The sequence below is a fragment of the Cherax quadricarinatus genome, chromosome 83, assembly GCF_038502225.1.
Source record: "Cherax quadricarinatus isolate ZL_2023a chromosome 83, ASM3850222v1, whole genome shotgun sequence".
NCBI classification, from domain to species: domain Eukaryota; kingdom Metazoa; phylum Arthropoda; class Malacostraca; order Decapoda; family Parastacidae; genus Cherax; species Cherax quadricarinatus.
Window position 1 is genome coordinate 9,182,924 of NC_091374.1, and position 18,159 is coordinate 9,201,082.

Sequence of the window (18,159 nt, forward strand, 5' to 3'; positions counted from 1 at the left end):
TACTCTTTGATAGAACAGAAGGTATACTAGGAAAATAACCAAGAATTGGGTCATTTTGAGCCACGGAATTGGCCTAAAATATGCCTCAAACTGAGCAAAATCAGTTGCATAAAGTTCTCCCAACTTTCAAATTTGTGATTGCATAATTTCATAACCTTTTCCATCAGATTTTGCATTTTTTGTAATTACCTTTAGAAAGACTACTGTTTCAGAAGAAATTATTATTTTTAAATTGGCAGGACTTAATTTCAGAGGTTGCAACAGTGAAAGAGGGTTTTTAACTTGCAAATATGAGAAAGCTAAAGCAGAGAAATATATTTACAGGTACATTATTATTCCCCCACCTGCAGTATTCCCACCAACCTTGCCAACATTCTGTTGAGAGGCATAGTCATCATAAGTCATTGTTTCTACTGTCATCAGTGGGCACTTAGATTTTTTACAATTACAGATGCCCCCTTTCCCATCAATGGATTGCCCAATGTGTCTCCATACCCCCAGTGCCAGACTGTCAAAACAATCACTACCAGTCCTATTAGGTACCAGTGTGACTTCAGAAAAGATGTCAGTAGCTTGGTTTAACTTTACATGTGGATAGCTAGGAACAGAACAGGTGATAGTTTATTCCAATCTAGCAACAATTTTTTTTTTGTTAAAGATCAAGTCCCATATCTCCATTATTGGTTCCCATACTCCCCCCTTGCCCCCAGTAAAGAATCCCTGATGTAGATAAAACCAGACTGCATTATTTCATACGGTAGATTTGACAAACATTATGTAATGAAACTTCATTGGCTGTCATCACATAGGTCAAAGAATACTTGTATATATACAGAACACAACGAAGAATTGAGACACTTGTGCAGTCCATCACTCTTGATGGACTGAACACATCGATTCCAGGTTGAGGGACTGGTTACCTCAATCTCCTCCTCTCCTTACCCATTTCTACTTTGTACTGGACCGATGAAGCTACTGTGTGGCGAAACGTTTCTTCAGTAAAGATTCCCATGTGTTGCATAAGTGTCTCAATTCTTCAACTTGTCGGTTTTCAAAACCATTCATCACACAGAACACAATACAAAGCATGTTTTATTCATTGAGGCACTGATAATCTCCCCATGAACTGGAAAGATACTAAGCCAGTTATCAAAGAATGAAAGATCAGCATTTCAAATACTATTACACAGGACCAGGGTAACTTCATGTTAGCTAAGCCTTTAGCTTAAATCATACTTGCAAGTTATCCACATATTCAGGAATCATTATAATGATCCATTGTACACTTTGCATTGCCCCCCCCTCCCCAGGATGCTCAATGCACCTCATCTTCCTTTGTACCTGTGTATATGATGCTCTTGTATCCTCTGATAATTTGATAAAACCCACTGTGTGGGTAAATGTCACTAACAAAGGTATCCACTGCATCTGAGTGCAATGATTCTTTGTTGGTATGTACATACCATCCAGTTCTTTGAGTTGTAGACTGAAATCTGCCCTGTAGACAAAACACTGTGGTTTAAGGTTGGTGTTCAAATGAAAAACTTACAGGGTTTGTGCCTACCTTGTACAGTACATTGCTCACCTATATCATATCTAAATGACACATTTAGGTGTTCCTCTTTCTCTAAATGACACACTTTGGATGAGTGGAAAGAGGAACCCCTTAGGACCATCATCAAGTCTCTGACATGGATGATCCAAGAAAAAAAAAAAGTGAACCAAGGCATACATAAGGCCTGAAGAGTCAGCATAAATAAACTTATCCAGAATGCCACCAAAACAAACAAGCAACAAAAATAGAAATCCATATTTCATTTTATATAGTTTTATATAATTTTCATTTTGAATAAAAGGCTGATTTGAGGATTTGTACGTGTTTATACATACGGTACATGTGTATATATATATATTTTTTTTTTTATTTTTTTTTTTATTTTTTTTTTTTGTTAACTAAGACTTTCGATGCAGTGCTTCCTCGACAGTGTTTGGGCTTGCACACACCATTTTTGATGGTTCTTATGATCATGCTTTTTCTCTCCCTCCCCCCCTTTTTTTTCAGTAAATCTTGAATAAAATTGCTAACTTCTGATTATCTCATTTTTGATGTAAGGTAATGTTGGACTTAAAATGTAGCAATTTAATTATTTTCTACAAGCTTCCCATTCAGGGACATTATAAAGCTAAAGGTTGCCTTTGCTGATGTGAGTGCAGGTGTTGAGGTAGGTTGCTAAGACTAAGGTGGGTAGATGCTAGATGATCTTGCTGAGACAAGATTCTCATTTCTCTTAATTCCTTTTGACTTTTAGTTCAGATTTATTATATACACTGTTGAACTTACAATTTTTTCATGAGGTTCTTAATATTGCAAAACTAATGTTCATTCTCTCACTGACAGTTTTTCTTTGGGGAGAGTACCAAACACTAGCCATATAAGTTTTTATTAATTTTCTTATTATTTTAAATTTAAAGCTCAAACACATTAATGGGTTATAATGCTGTTTGCCTTAATTATCAACAGAATTTCAGCTCATCACATTTTGAGCATTAAATACTCTATATTTCAATTTTTTGTTAATTGTGGTGTGTGGCCCATTTACAGGACTATCTCGCCCAAATTACTTCTTGTACCACCACCACCACCATCTACTCCTCCTACTGTTGCTACCACACCACCACCACCACCACCACCAACTCCACCACAACCACCACCACCACCACCACCACCACAAGTACTTCCACCACCACCACCACCACCACCACCACTGCTAGCATCAGCATCAGCCTGCTTGTACAGTGGGCTTCCAGTATTGGGTTGTAGGGGAGGTTGGAGCTCTCTCTGGGGGCTCCAACTCGTCACCTAATCTTACACTGGTGAAACAACTCAAGAACATATATAAATCATGAGACTTCCTTTGGTAGTGAAGCATGTTCTCTGTAAAGGTCATGCTTCACTGTCACTGGGTAGTGGAGTGTACCAGTGTTGGATGAGGTGTTGGCCCCTGATCAGCCAAGGCATGGCGGCGGTGGTGGTGAGCGGCACGTTGCCTGATGGCCCTCCTACTGCGCGGCACCTCGCGGCACCCGGGCAGCCCTTATGCGCTTCACGTGTCCTCTTCTCCCCGCCCGTCTACGTCTACCCTCCGCCCACTGCCCGCCCAACGCCCGCCCGCTGCCTGCGCACCGTCAGGCCTGCCCCCCCACCCACCATCTTGGGTCTCTGACCCTCCAACGCTCGCTCCACTTTCTTACATTCATCGCGTCTCGTCTCATCATAACGACTACCCTGCTGTGACGGTACACTACTCAGTATTTGACCATTTGATCACTATTCACAAACTTGTTTGTGATTGTCAGTCAAACGTAGGTATACATCCTATCATTAAGGATGATGATACCTTGAGGAGTGATTGTTTACCTGTAGATGGTTCATTTGTTTTATGCTTACTGGAACATTTGAATCTCTAGCAGGGTACTCACGAGTGTCACCCAGGTGGTTTGTGGGTATGGGCTGGACAGCTTGAGGCATCATTTTCTTTACAGTTCTTCATTGCATCATTTAGGAGCATTTTCCATTGTAGAACTTTTGATCATCATAAATTACTTAGAGCTTGTAATTATATCTCTTAACATGTTTTTCTCAAATTAATCAGTTGTTGGTAAAAAAATATTAACTCATTCAAGAGTATATTAATGTAGCCAGCATGTCCTCCTCAAATATGGTGGTAATGGATTCCTTCTTACCTTGGCTGACTGAACCCCACATACCATATAAGGGCAGTACAGTTGGCAAACTGTATGGTTTAATAACCGCAAGCAGAGGCAGGTCTAGTTTCTGGTCACAATCATGTACTCAAGGAATCTGAATTATATTAACAAAAATTATTCATCTCATGGGTTCATGTAGGGTAGCGATTAGAAATATTTGAATAAAAGGGAATGGAAAGTGCTCTGATTAATCCAGTGTTCCTTTTTCAAGGAGGTGGTTACTTCCAAGAACAATAACAAGTATCTTACATCCAAGAATTTGAATATTAATTCAGTCCTCATTGCAGGTCCCGTTCACCTAGGAGGTTTGGTCGTTCTCGTTCCAGATCACCAAGACGCTCCCGATCTCGCTCCCCCAGGTCTGTTTCACGATCCCCAAGGTCTGTGTCATGTAACCATATTAGCAATCTTGTGTTGTAGTGCTTCTCATTTGTTTCACTGCTTCTCACATATGTGGTAAATGTCTGTTTCGGTAAAAATCTTTGGTTTGCCATCTTGCTTAAAGTTCGATTTTTTTTTTTTTTTTTTTTTTATAGAAATTGAGAACAGTACTTGCCTAATAAGTCTTAGTTTTATGCATAATGTCTTATTTAAGAACTGTAGAACTTTTACAGTTATTTTGATAAACTAAGCCAACCCATAAAATCCTTGCTTTTGGTTTAAGCAGCATTAATTAAAATTTATTAATTAAATTAGAAAACAAAATATAACTGATAGATAATTTTGTTCGAACAGCTATTCAAGCAAATGTGACCAGACAAAAAAATACTCAGATTTATTTTCTGGGCGTGTTTATTTTATTATAATTATTATTTAACGAGAAGCACTAAACTGTAGGGAAGTGGGAAGCATTCACGTTTGATCCAAGAAAGTGAAGGATGGTTTCAGTTCTTTGAATCAAGAGCCCTTCACTAGCATCAAGGATCTTTTGGGTGCAGAGTATCTTAAAATCTAATATATATAGTTTATAAAAGCTAGCTAAAGATATTTTGTGTGCTGGCTGATGCATCCATTCATTGTAACTCATTTGTAACTCAATGATAACTTATTTTTTATAACTGGTAAGAGTTGTAGCCAAAATAGTAATGCTTTCTGATATTCCTGTAGCTTATTTGCCATGGTAGACAAGGCTTGGCTCTTTTACCAAGAGCTTATCCTTGTGTATCCTATCTATGCTTATAGTATTTTGCTGTGATCATGCTCCCTCATTTTCTTTGCTTCTTGGGCAAGATAATGCCAGATTCTCACATTCTTCTTTCTTCAGGTACCAGTCTTGATGCTCTTTGTATTCTCAGAGTTTTTTTTTTTTTTTTTTTTTTTTTTTTTTTTAAGATGTGGGCTTTACACCAGCATTTCATGCGCAAAAGTGGGTCGTATGTGTGAAGTGTGAAGTATTGAAACTAGCCTTCATCTAGGTTCCTGAAAGACTCTCTTAACCCTTTGACTGTCGCGGCCGTATATATACGTCTTACGAGGTACCGTGTTTGACGTATATATACTCATAAATTCTAGCAGCTTCAAATCAAGCAGGAGAAAGCTGGTAGGCCCACATGTGAGAGAATGGGTCTGTGTGGTCAGTGTGCACCATATAAAAAAATCCTGGAGCACGCAGTGCATAATGAGAAAAAAAAAACTCCGACCATTTTTTTTAATTAAAATGCCGACTTTGTGGTCTATTTTCGTATAGTATTTATGGTTGTATTCTCATTTTCTTGGTCTCATTTGATAGAATGGAAAACATATTATAGAAATAGAGGCGATTTTGATTGATTTTACTATAAAAAGAAACTGGAAATGGAGCTCAAAATAGGGGAAATGTTTGATTTTTGCCAATGTTCAAAAGTAAACAAATGATGTCATTGTCCAATAAATGTCCAACTTGCCATTCTAATATGCAGTCATGAATGGGTTGATGTTATTTATACAATTATTACAGTATTGCAGTAGTCTGCATAATAGTAAGTCTTCTATTTTTTGTTTGAATAAAAATTCAAAATAGAAAGCAAGAGTAATATCAGAGGGGCCTGGAGACATGACTGATGAACAAAGAAAATGTTATTTTAGAGCCAGGAATGTCTGCATTGTTCATTCTGGACCCTATTTTGAAATTGTCATATTTTTTTAATTTTCGTGAAATTGGCCAAATTGCAAATTTCTGACCACGTTATTGGATAGTTGAAATCGGTAAATGGGCAGTTTCTTGTACTCAATCGATAGAAAAAATGAAGTTCTAATGAAATAGCTATGAGTTTGGTCGATTGGAACAATGGAATTAGCCAAAAATAGGGCTCAATGTGGATGAAATCGCCAATCCGTAAATATCGCCGAGGTCGCTAACCTCGCGAGAGCGTAATTCCATCAGTTTTCCATCAAATTTCGTTTTTTGGTGTCATTACAATCGGGAAAAGATTCTCTATCATTTCATAAGAAATAATTTTTTTTTTTTTTGAAATTTTGCGACACCAGGAGACACCTCAGGATTAGGGGTTGCGACAGTCAAAGGGTTAAATTTGCAAGCTTAGCCTTCATTGCTACTGCTGTATTTACATTGTGTGCCTCTAAGTCAGGGTTGGGGTAATGGTTATTCTTTAACCTGCTTCTTCCCATTGTTACCATTGTTCTAGTATTATCATAACCTTGTCATTACATTTCTTTTCATGACGGCTTGTTTCTCCAATGTGGTAAATAGTCTGTAACACCATTTAAAAAAATTTTTAGTCTATTAAGTCCACACATTACATTTTTTTTTAACCTTTTCTCTTGTTATTCAGTCATGTGTCTAGGAGGTTAGTAATCCATTCTGGTGATATGTGAGGAATAAATACTCAAGAGTCTAGATGTTCAGAAAGTCTCTTCTACCATTTTCTAATTTGTGTTATTCTTGTTAGGGACTGTGTGTGCTGCCTATGGCCTTTCATATTGGTATGGCATTTTCTATCTTCCAGTCATCTAGTACTTTGCCCATCTCTAATGATTTATTAAAGATCAGTGTGAGTGTTCTGCATATTTTGACTCTCTAATATTTTTGGGGGGTATTCAGATTTTGTTGCCTATACTGTGTCAAGTTTCATCAAGTCTTCTCTTCAGTTTCAATATTTCATGGTTGTGTTTAATTTATCCTATCTTGTTTCAGTGTTTGATAGTTTAATTTACCCTCTCTTCCATTTGTGGTATGGACCTTTGCTCATTTATAAAATTATCATAAAATCTTGTTGAGCTATTTTCTTTTTTTCCAACTCACCAGCCGTATCCCACTGAGGCAGGGTGACCTAAAAAGAAAAACAAAAGTTTTTCATTTTGCACTTAGTGGCAGGAAAAACTTCTTACAACCTGCATGGCTTATGGAGGAAGAATTCTTTCCCACTTTCCCATGGAGTGTTGAGCTTATATAACTTAAATATTTCCTGTTAGTTTCTCTCCTTACTTCTTTGTAACCACTTGTTCCTTTTTCATTTTTCTTTATTGTGGCTATAAAGAAGCTTTGGTTCTGTCTGTGCCTTGGGTGCAGTGTGTATTTCAAATTTTTCTGCTATCCTCTTCACCTTGATATACTGAAATTTTTAACTCATCTTCTAGCTTCTCTGCTCTTTGGATTTGTATTCATTTTATATTTCAGCCCTGCCTACATGTTCCTAGATTTTACCTCCAGACTGACAGTTTAACCATGGGTTCACTCAATATTTTCGTCCTCTATGACTTTGTACAAGCCTAGTTTTGCATCTTGTACTTTTGTTTGAAAATTAGTCATTTCCTGGGGAAGCTGTCCCTTTAATTCATCTCCCTAGTGTACCTAAACCAGAAAATACCTTATTCTTTCATTCATAGTCACTTAAGTAACTTGTTAGTTGAAGTGAACAGAGGTGAATTTTGGGGGGCTTTGATGTGGTTTGCAAGCATGATATCTACAAGGGAATTCAGGAAAACTCCCTAATTAGAAGTATGCCAGAGTGATGCTGTGGTTTAACAAGTAATTATTGGATTGTGATTATTGTATCCTGAAATGGGATCCAGGATCCAATAGATGGTGAATATGTATTTCTTTGAGTTGTACCACTTTGGCAGTAAGCATTCAGTGTTTTAAGAAAAAATTCTTTAGTATTCTAATATGTGATCATTGGTCATTTGTATATTATTTATTATACTTAAACATGTGCATGTGTTAGCTTGAATTATGATTTGTAGTTGTACTTTGTGCAGTATTTGTTATTTTTAGTACATGCTCTTCAGATCTCAAGTTTGTGTATTCTTGCAGATAGATCTTTAATGTTTATAACTTTGTTGACATACTCTGATTCATATCTTCAGTTCTTTCTGTTAAGGTATTTGTAGAGATACCCATAATTAGAGGAATTTGTTTAATTTGTGCCTCAGGCTGTTTATAACTTAGAATAGGCATGCCATCATGATGTGTTCCAGGTGCATTTTAGGAATGCCACAAAATTTGTAGTGAGGATGTCATTTTGAGCACAAGATCCAAGTATGGTCCAACATCCAGGCATGGTTGCTGGTGTACAAAGTGTCGTTAATAAATCCTCAAATGAATTTAATTGTTGAATCTCCAGTCTTAAGATTTTTTAATAAATTAAATTTGCAAGACTCAGATATTAGCAAAGATAGTTAATATTAAGCCTACTCATATTTTCAGATTTGTGTTAATCTTTCTTAGAACCAAATGCTTCATAGTAATGAGAGACTTCTAGAACTGTTCCCAAAGGTCACAAGAAGTGCTAGAATAGCAAGTGACACTACGTTGACTCCATTTTATACAGTTAAAGGATTTTTTTTTTTTTTGGTGTGTCTCATTGTATTTGGTTTTGGCCATGCTGTTTTGTTTCATAAAAAATAACCTAACCTATATGTATAAGAATGGAGAGAGCAAGGGGAAGGGAGGAGGGAGAGTGATGAAGAAAGAAAATACAACCTGTATCTGAGGGACTAGAATGATCTGTAACTTTAATTGCTAAAGTTTGTAAGTTACATAAAATTAATGAGGAGGTATTAAAAACTTTCATGGGTTTATGAAGGATGAGGTAAACCATAGACTTGATGAAAAAAGGAGAGTGGTGCATTGAGGTATCTGTGGAGACAAAGAACTTTATCCAAGGAGGCAAAGAAGGGAACATACTTGAGTATAGTGGTACCAACACACTTACATGGGTGTGAAGCATGGGTTGTAAATACTGCAGCGAGGACGTGGCTGGAGGCAGTGAAGATGTCATGTCTAAGGGCAGTGTGTGGTATAAATATTATGCAGAGAATTTGGAGTGTGGAAATTAGAATGTGTGAAGTTATTAAAAGTATTAGAGGGCTGAAGAGGGGCTGTTGAAGTGGTTTGGTCATTTAGAGAGAATGGAACAAAGAATGACTTGGAGAACGTATAAATCTGTTGGAGAAGGAAGTTGGGGTAGGGGTCGTCCCCAAAAAGATGGGAGGGAGGGGGTAAAGGAGGTTTTGTGGGCGAAGGGGCTGGACTTCCAGCAAGCGTGTGAGAGCATGTTAGATAGGAGTGAATGGAGACGAATGGTTTTTGGAACCTGATGAGCTGTTGGAGTGTGAGCAGGGTAATATTTTGTCAAAAATTCAGGGAAATCGGTTAGCCAGACTTGAGTCCTAGAAGTGGGAAGTACAATGCCTGCACTTTAAAGGAGGAATTTAGGATATTGGCAGTTTGGAGGGACGTCTAAACTGTTGTATCTGAGCGTCTCTGCAAAGACAGTAATTATGTATGAGTGATGGTGAAAGTGGTGAATGATGAAAGTTTTTTCACTCTTTTGGGGGTTTTCTTTCTTTTTAGGCCACCCTGCCTTGGTGGGAAACGGTCGACGTCTTAAAAAAAAAAGAAAAAACGAGTATTTGATGATGCAAAATTTTATACAAACTTTTTTTTTTTTTTTTAATGCTGTCTCCCACTGAAGCAGGGTGACCCAAAAAAAAAAAAAAATTTTCAACATCATTCACACTATCACTGTCTTGCAAGAGGTGTGCATATACGTACGACAGTTTAGATATCGCTCTAAACTGCAAATATTCCAAACCCCTCCATTAGCGTGCAGGCACTGTACTACCACCTCCAGGACTCAAGTCCAGCTAACTGGTTTCCACTGAATCCCTTCACAAAATATTACCCTGCTCACACTCCCAACAGCTCATCGAGTCCCAAAATCCATTCATCTCCACTCACTCCTATCTAACATGCTCACACATGCTGGCTGTATGTCCAAGCCCCTTGCATACACAACCTCTTTTACCTTCCCTCCCTCCATCCTTTCCTAAGACGAGCCCTACCTTGCCTTCCCTCCACTAAAGACTTATGCACCTTCCAAGTCATCCTATTTTGCTCCATTCTCTCTAAATGACCAAGCCACCTCAACAACCCCTCCTCAGCTCTCTGAATAATACTTTTAGTATCTCCACATCTCCTAATATTCACACTATGAATTCTCTGCATAATATATATGCCACACATTCCCCTCCATTACATCTCCACTGCCTCCAGCCTCTTTGTTGCTGCAATGTTCACAATCCATGCTTCACACCCATGGGTTGTGAATTTCTTCTTTCAACAAACCAGCCATATGCCACCGAGGCAGGGTGGCCAAAAAAGAAAAACAAAAGTTTCTCTTCATAACTTTAGTAATGTATATAGAAGGGGTTACTAGTTCCTTGCTCCCAGCATTGTAGTTGCCTCTTAATAACATGCATGGCTTATGGAAGAAGAATTCTGCTCCATTTCCCCATGGAGATAAACAAGAACTAGCAAGAAAATAGAAGAAAACCCAGAGGGGTGGGTATATATATGCCTGTATATGTTTAGTGTGACCTAAGTGTAAGTAGAAGTAGCAAGACATACCTGAAACCTTGCATGTTTGAGACAAAAAAAAACACTAGCAATCCTACCATCATGTAAAGCAATTACAGGTTTCCATTTTACACTTGCTTGGCAGAACAGTAGTACCTTCCTGGGCAGTTGCTGTCCACCAACCTACTACCTAGGGGTTGTAAATTTACCATGACTAAGTTCCTTGAAAAGAACTTGGGTAGAATAAATGGAAGTATAAATAGTTGATGGAATTGAATGTTAACCCTTTCACTGTCCAGACCCATTAAATTAATATTGCTCTGTCCTCTGTTTAATTAAACCAAAATGGTAGAAAGTCCTTTTCTGAAGGTAATGGAACAAATGTATCTTTACCCTTATTTAAGGTCTGCTCATTTACTTAAAGGTAAAACCTTGGTCTACATATTCTCTACCCTTCATAAATCTTCCCTGCTCCTTTGTAATCCTATTTTTTCTTTCCCTTAACCTTTTCATTAATTGTTTTGAACTTTACCTGGTACACTCATCCCTATCATTCCTACATTCTCCTGTTCCCTTTTCCCTTACACAGAGGAAACAATGCATGCTTTCTACCAGTCCTTTAGTACCTTCTCTTTCTTGCATCTATTCTGAACAATCACTCCTACCTGCTTTTAACATTTACCTTAATCCCATCTACCTACCCCAGCCACTTTACTCCTCTTTCATTTTATCCATTGCCTTGCCTACTTTCCCCACATCCCACTAATAAATGAGGTTATCCCTCCCTTCCCAGTGCATGAAATCACTGCTTTCCTTTATCAGTAACATTCAGCAGCTTGTCAGAATTACATATAATGATAAAAGGATACAAGAGAATAAAGAAAATCGCTCACATCAACAGAGACAGTGCTTACAGTTACTAACAAAAGAAAGTACAGTAATTTTTGTGTTTTAAGTCTACTACTATTTTTTTTTTTCCTCATGGACAGTGGTAGAACAGTGGAATGGTGCTACATCTGTTGGAAATTAAAAAAAATTATCAATTTAGTTCTGAAAATGGGACACCATGAGCATAGCTCTGTTGTTGTAGCTCTATATAGGTAGAAATAATAGGTGCTATAAGCACATGCAACTTCTACAGTGTTACAGGGGCTATAATCACATGCAAATCCTTCACAGTGCTACACACAGATCACATCAAATGCTACAGTGCTACAAACAGCTCATCTCACATTGTGATGCACACTCAGACTTCACAGTACTGCATAAGCACAACATAGGTAGGTTGGTAGACAGCAACCATCCAGGGAGGAGTTACCATCTTGTCATAAGTGTGTGAAATGGAAGTTTCTGTTTTACACTGGCAGGATTATTGGTCTTTATTTTTCTGTCTATTAAACCTTGTAAATGATGCAGAATTGTATGTATATTTAGTATATGCTTTACTTTGTGTATTTTTCTTAATAGTTCTTATTTCCAATTAGGAAGTCTGGTCAGAGATGTGGCTGTGGGGCAAATGATCGTCAGAATCGTTTAGATTAACTGTTTAGTATTAACGTGCATAACACCATGCTGTATAAAGCAGACCCCATACCAAGGTACATAAGTAGATCTCTCACTACTATGCCTGCAAACCTCTCACTGTGCTGCACATGCAGGCCCCCCTTGCTGTGCTGCACATGCAGGCTCCCATCGCTGTGCTGCATGTGCAGGCCCCCCTTGCTGTGCTGCACGTGCAGGCCCCCCTCGCTGTGCTGCACATGCAGGCCCTCCCTCGCTGTGCTGCACGTGCAGGCCCCCCCTCGCTGTGCTGCACGTGCAGGCCCCCCCTCGCTGTGCTGCACGTGCAGGCCCTCCTCGCTATGCTGCACATGCAGGCCCTCCTCGCTGTGCTGCACATGAAGGCCCCCCTTCCTCGCTGTGCTGCACATGAAGGCCCCCCTTCCTCGCTGTGCTGCACATGCAGACCCCCCTTCCTCGCTGTGCTGCACATGCAGACCCCCCTTCCTTGCTGTGCTGCACATGCAGACCCCCCTTTCTCGCTGTGCTGCACATGCGGATCCCTCTTCACTGTGCCGTATGTGCTGACTCCTCTCTGTTACAGACTTATCACTGCCACACATGCAAACTTCTCACTAGAGTCCTGCATACAGATCTCTCACTGCTACACATTTAAGTCTCACTGTGCTTCACATACTGGCCTCTGTGTCCTGCACACAGCCCACAATACATAAGCGCAGAATGCTAAAAAATATTCAGATAAACACCAATTATTTTTCTTTAGGTATGATGACTACCGCCGAAGAAGTGATTCACCGGACTTCAGGAGACGTTCCCGATCCCGATCATAGGTAAGTCTATACTTCACTAACATTTCCTTTTATAGGTGCCAATAAAAATTTTCTACACTGAATTGTGCTTTCTTTTGGCGGCTTGAAAAGTCGACAAAAGATCACCAGTTCTGTTAAGGTATAAAAGACAGCCATTATTTTATAGTGTACAGTACTGTATTTTAATTCATAAATATTATTTTAGGGCATTTTATCACTAGATGTTCTTTTCTTGCACTCTTTTAGTACCTGTCCACTTTTAATCCTTCATAATGCCAGTTGCCTAACATTCAGTAACTTGATGCATTTCACTCATATATATATTATACAGTATTATCACCAGAGATACTTTCCTGTCCTGGTAAATAAACACTACTACTGCCCCACTTTTTTTTTTTTTTTTTTTTTTTTTTATCTCAACAAGTCGGTCGTCTCCCACCGAGGCAGGGTGACCCAAAAAAAAAAAGAAAGAAAATCCCCAAAAAGAAAATACTTTCATCATCATTCAACACTTTCACCACACTCACACATTATCACTGCTTTTGCAGAGGTGCTCAGAATATAACAGTTTAGAAGCATATACGTATAGAGATACACAACATATCCCTCCAAACTGCCAATATCCCAAACCCCTCCTTTAAAGTGCAGGCATTGTACTTCCCATTTCCAGGAATCAAGTCCGACTATATGAAAATAACCAGTTTCCCTGAATCCCTTCACTAAATATTACCCTGCTCACACTCCAACAGATCGTCAGGTCCCAAGTATCATTCGTCTCCATTCACTCCTATCTAACATGCTCATGCACGCTTGCTGGAAGTCCAAGCCCCTCACCCACAAAACCTCCTTTACCCCCTCTTTCCAACCCTTTCGAGGACGACCCCTACCCCTCTTTCCTTCCCCTATAGATTTATATGCTTTCCATGTCATTCTACTTTGATCCATTCTCTCTAAATGACCAAACCACCTCAACAACCCCTCTTCTGCCCTCTGACTAATGCTTTTATTAACTCCACACCTTCTCCTAATTTCCACACTCCGAATTTTCTGCATAATATTTACACCACACATTGCCCTTAGACAGGACATCTCCACTGCCTCCAACCGTCTCCTCGCTGCTGCATTTACCACCCAAGCTTCACATCCCACTTATTAACCCTTAAACGGTCCAAGCAGATAGACATTCAAATCCGTAGTGCTCCAAAAGTAGATCTACATTTTTTACATATTTTCAAAAATAGCAAAAAAAAAAATAGATAAAAGTTTTTTACACATTTTTAAATGTAAAACAAGAAAGAAGATCTACATTTTTTTACATACTTTCAAATGTTGAAAAAACGTATATATAAGTTTGGACCATTTAAGGGTTAATGGGTAAAAACACTTTTTTGTATTCCTTTGGCACTGCTTTTTACTGGTTACTGTTGTGACTACTCATTTTCCATTGTTGAGGTTAAAATGTCTTTATCTATACTTTCTTGTATCCTTTTGGGACCTTGAATATGGTTAATTGGTCTTGTTTTGGCTTCATGTCTGCCAGTGAAAATACTTTTCAAACTTTCATGGCCATTTCTGTAACTCAGATTTTATGGCTTATTTAATTTTTTATCCTATCCACTTTTATATTAAAATTTTGGTATACCTTACATTTAAGAACTGTTCTGGCATTTTCCCATCCTTGTATCTAAAGGCTGACTTAAAGTTAGTCATTATAGTAAGAGTTTTTCATCAAGATTTCATTTACTGTATATGAACTTTTAAGTGATGATATTTTGTCTATAATTACTTTTAGATTCAACAAATTAATATAGTAATTTTTAATTCTAGTGACTAAGTCATTTATATAAATTTAGAAATAATTTGAAAGCACTGGTCCATGATGAACATGGTAACGTTTACTCATGGCATTTTTGTTATGCATTTTCTTGCAAAGACACAAATGCATGTTATAGTTTGCCTTTTGTCCTCTTAAGCTTTATTCTCCAATCTGTGGTAGATTGTGATGAGCCTGATGATGTTGGAGGGGACTAGAGGAGACATGATTAATATGTTGTAAGAGGAATTGATAAGAGTAAATAAGAACATGAAGCTGCACAGTTTAAATTGTGAGGGCCAGCCACAATTAGAGAAGTGTAAAGGTAAAAGATTAATATGCCTTAGGGATATTAGGAAGTAGAGTACTGTTTCACTCTCCTAGGTAGAGAAGAGGAATGAAGTTAATAACTGGAGGCAATTTTAGTACCAGGTAGTGTAATTATTTGAGCTTGTGGGAAACGGGGATGAGCTTGAGTTCTTGGTCTCTAGGGACCAGTAATCAATAATACTGGTTGATATAGTTTTAGAGACAGGGGTCAGGAGCCAAGGCTCCAATTACTGCAAACTCCAATCAGTGAATGTACATGTGTGCACTCAGTAAAATTTGAGCATAAAACTAAAATATAAGTAGTGACCCCTCAAACTGAATAGACTAGTATGAGGAGGGGTGCCTGTTAAAGCTGATTTACGAGTATCTTTTGTGACTAGCAGTAATGGACAGTTTTTGGATTGAACAGACCAAGTTTGTTAAATTGGAAAATAATTCTACCAAGCAGACTGCAACAATAACCAAATTTTGGATTTAACAAACTTTGTCCATTAAGTAATTTTTTTTTTTCCCAACAAGTCGGCCGTCTCCCACCGAGGCAGGGTGACCCAAAAAGAAAGAAAATCCCCAAAAAGAAAATACTTTCATCATCATTCAACACTTTCACCTCACTCACACATAATCACTGAATATGGGGAGCTTTTAATTAAGCTATGTGTAGAAAGAGGTTTGATAATAAGTAATACATATTTTATGAAAAAGAGGATAAATATACAAGGTAGGATATAGCACGTAATGAAAGTAGTTTGTTAGATTATGTATTGGTGGATAAAAGGTTGATGGGTAGGCTCCAGGATGTACACGTTTATAGAGGGGCAACTGATATATCAGACCATTATCTAGTTGTAGCTACAGTTAGAGTAATGGTAGATGGGATAAGAGGAAAATGACAAGAAGTAAGAGGGAGGTGAAAGTGTATAAACTAAGGAAGGAGGAAGTTTGGGTGAAATATAAGCAACTATTGGCAGAAAGGTAGGCTGGTGCAAGTATGAGTAGTAGGGGGGGTTGAAGAGGGTTGGAATAGTTTTTAAAATGCAGTATTAGAATGTGGGGCAGAAGTTTGTGGTTATAGGAGGGTGGTGCAGGAGGAAAGAAGAGTGATTGGTGGAATGATGAAGTAAAGTGTGTGATAAAAGGGAAAAGAGTAGCTTATGAGGTATTTACAAAGCAGAAGTGTTTTAAGAAGAGTAGAGTATATGGAGAGTAAAAGAAAGGTGAAGAGAGTGGTGAGAGAGTGCAAAAGGAGAGCGGATGATAGAGTGGGAGAAAATTTAATGAAAATAAGAAAAAAATTTGGAGTGAGTTAAAAAAGTTAAGAAAGCCTAGGGAACGAATGGATTTGTCAGTTAAAAACAGAGTAGGGGAGTTAGTAGACGGGGAGATGGAGGTAGATGGTGAGAATATTTTGAGGAACTTTTAAATGTCAACGAAGAAAGGGAGGCAGTAATTTCATGCACTGGCCAGGGAGGTATACCATCTTTTAGGAGTGAAGAAGAGCAGAATGTGAGTATGGAGGAGGTGCGTGAGGCATTACATAGAATGAAAGGGGGTAAAGCAGCTGGAACTGACGGGATCATGACAAATGTTAAAAGCAGGGGGGGACAGTGTTGGAGTGGTTGGTATTATTTTTGTTTAATAAATGTATGAAAGAGGGGAAGGTACCTAGGGATTGGTGGAGAGCGTGTATAGTCCCTTCATATAAAGGGAAGGGGGACAAAAGAGATTGTAAAAATTATAGAGGAGTAACTTTACTGAGCATTCCAGAAAAAGTGTTCGGTAGGGTTATTATTGAAAGAATTAAAGGTAAGACAGAATGTAGAATTGCAGATGAGCAAGGAGGTTTTAGAGTGGGTAGGGGATGTGTAGATCAAATGTTTACATTGAAGCATATATGTGAACAGTATTTAGATAAAGGTAGGGAAGTTTTTATTGCATTTTTGAATTTAGAAAAAGCATATGATAGAGTGGATAGGAGAGCAATGTGGCAGATGTTGCAAGTACATATATGGAATAGGTGGTAAATTACTAAATGCTGTAAAGAGTTTTTATGAGGATAGTGAGGCTCAGGTTAGGGTGTGTAGAAGAGAGGGAGACTACTTCCCTGTAAAAGTAGGTCTTAGACAGGGATGTGTAATGTCACCATGGTTGTATAATATATTTATAGAAGGAATTGTAAAAGTAGTAAATGCTAGGGTGTTTGGGAGAGGGGTGGGATTAAATTATGGGGAATTAAATACAGAATGGGAAGTGACAGTTACTATTTGCTGATGATACTGTGCTTATGGGAGATTCTGAAGAAAAATTGCAAAGGTTAGTGGATGAATTTGGGAGTGTGTGTAAAGGTAGAAAGTTGAAAGCGAACACAGAAAAGAGTAAGGTGATGAGGGTATCAAATGATTTAGATAAAGAAAAATTTGATATCAAATTGGGAAGGAGGAGTATGGAAGAAATGAATGTTTTCAGATATTTGGGAGTTGATGTGTCAGCAGATGGATTTATGAAGGATGAGGTTAATCATAGAATTGATGAAGGGAAAAAGGTGAGTGGTGCATTGAGGTATATGTGGAGGTAAAAAATGTTTTCTATGGAGGCAAAGAAGGGAATGTAGGAAAGTATAATACAGTGGACCCCCGCATAACGATGGCATCACATAGCGATTTTTCCGCATACCGATTACTTTTATCGCAAAATTTTTGCCGCGCATACCGATTAAAAACCCGCTTACCGATTTTCGTCCGAGACGCGTCCAATGTGCCCTCAGCCAGCCTCACATGTGCCGGCCGTCCCATTGTTTACCAGCCAGCCTCCGCGGTAACATCCAAGCATACACTCGGAATATTTCGTATTATTACAGTGTTTTCGGTGCTGTTTCTGGAAAATAAGTGACCATGGGCCCCAAGAAAGCTTCTAGTGCCAACCCTGTGGTAAAAAGGGTGAGAATTAGTATGGAAATTAAGAAAGATTTTGAAGGGTTTGGGGCTAACCCTGAGAAGCCTATGCCAGTTGTGGAATCCATTGTGCCTACTTCAAAGATTAAGGAAATGTGTGCACAGTGGGTTGAACTGCAAACCTTTATAGATGAAAATCACCCTGACACAGCTGTTGCAAGCCGTGCTGGT

At 38.5% G+C, this 18,159-nt stretch overlaps 1 protein-coding gene across 5 annotated transcripts in view; it reads left to right on the forward strand.

Moving 5' to 3' along the window:
- LOC128702102 (serine/arginine-rich splicing factor 3) overlaps positions 1-18,159 on the forward strand; it is a 44,119-nt gene that overhangs the window by 20,500 nt on the left and 5,460 nt on the right. For 2 of the 5 annotated variants that reach the window (XR_008409019.2, XR_011394335.1), the window contains 3 exons: positions 2,603-3,297; positions 4,056-4,127; positions 12,852-12,918. Coding sequence is in view for 2 of the 5 variants with exons in the window: in XM_070102804.1 (XP_069958905.1) it covers positions 4,056-4,148; positions 12,852-12,918 (160 nt within the window). In the remaining 3 variants the exon portion in view is untranslated. Of the gene's footprint in view, positions 1-2,602; positions 3,298-4,055; positions 4,149-12,851; positions 12,919-18,159 lie in introns of those variants that run through there. The other 3 variants (XR_011394336.1, XM_070102804.1, XM_070102805.1) reach the window with 3 other exon arrangements.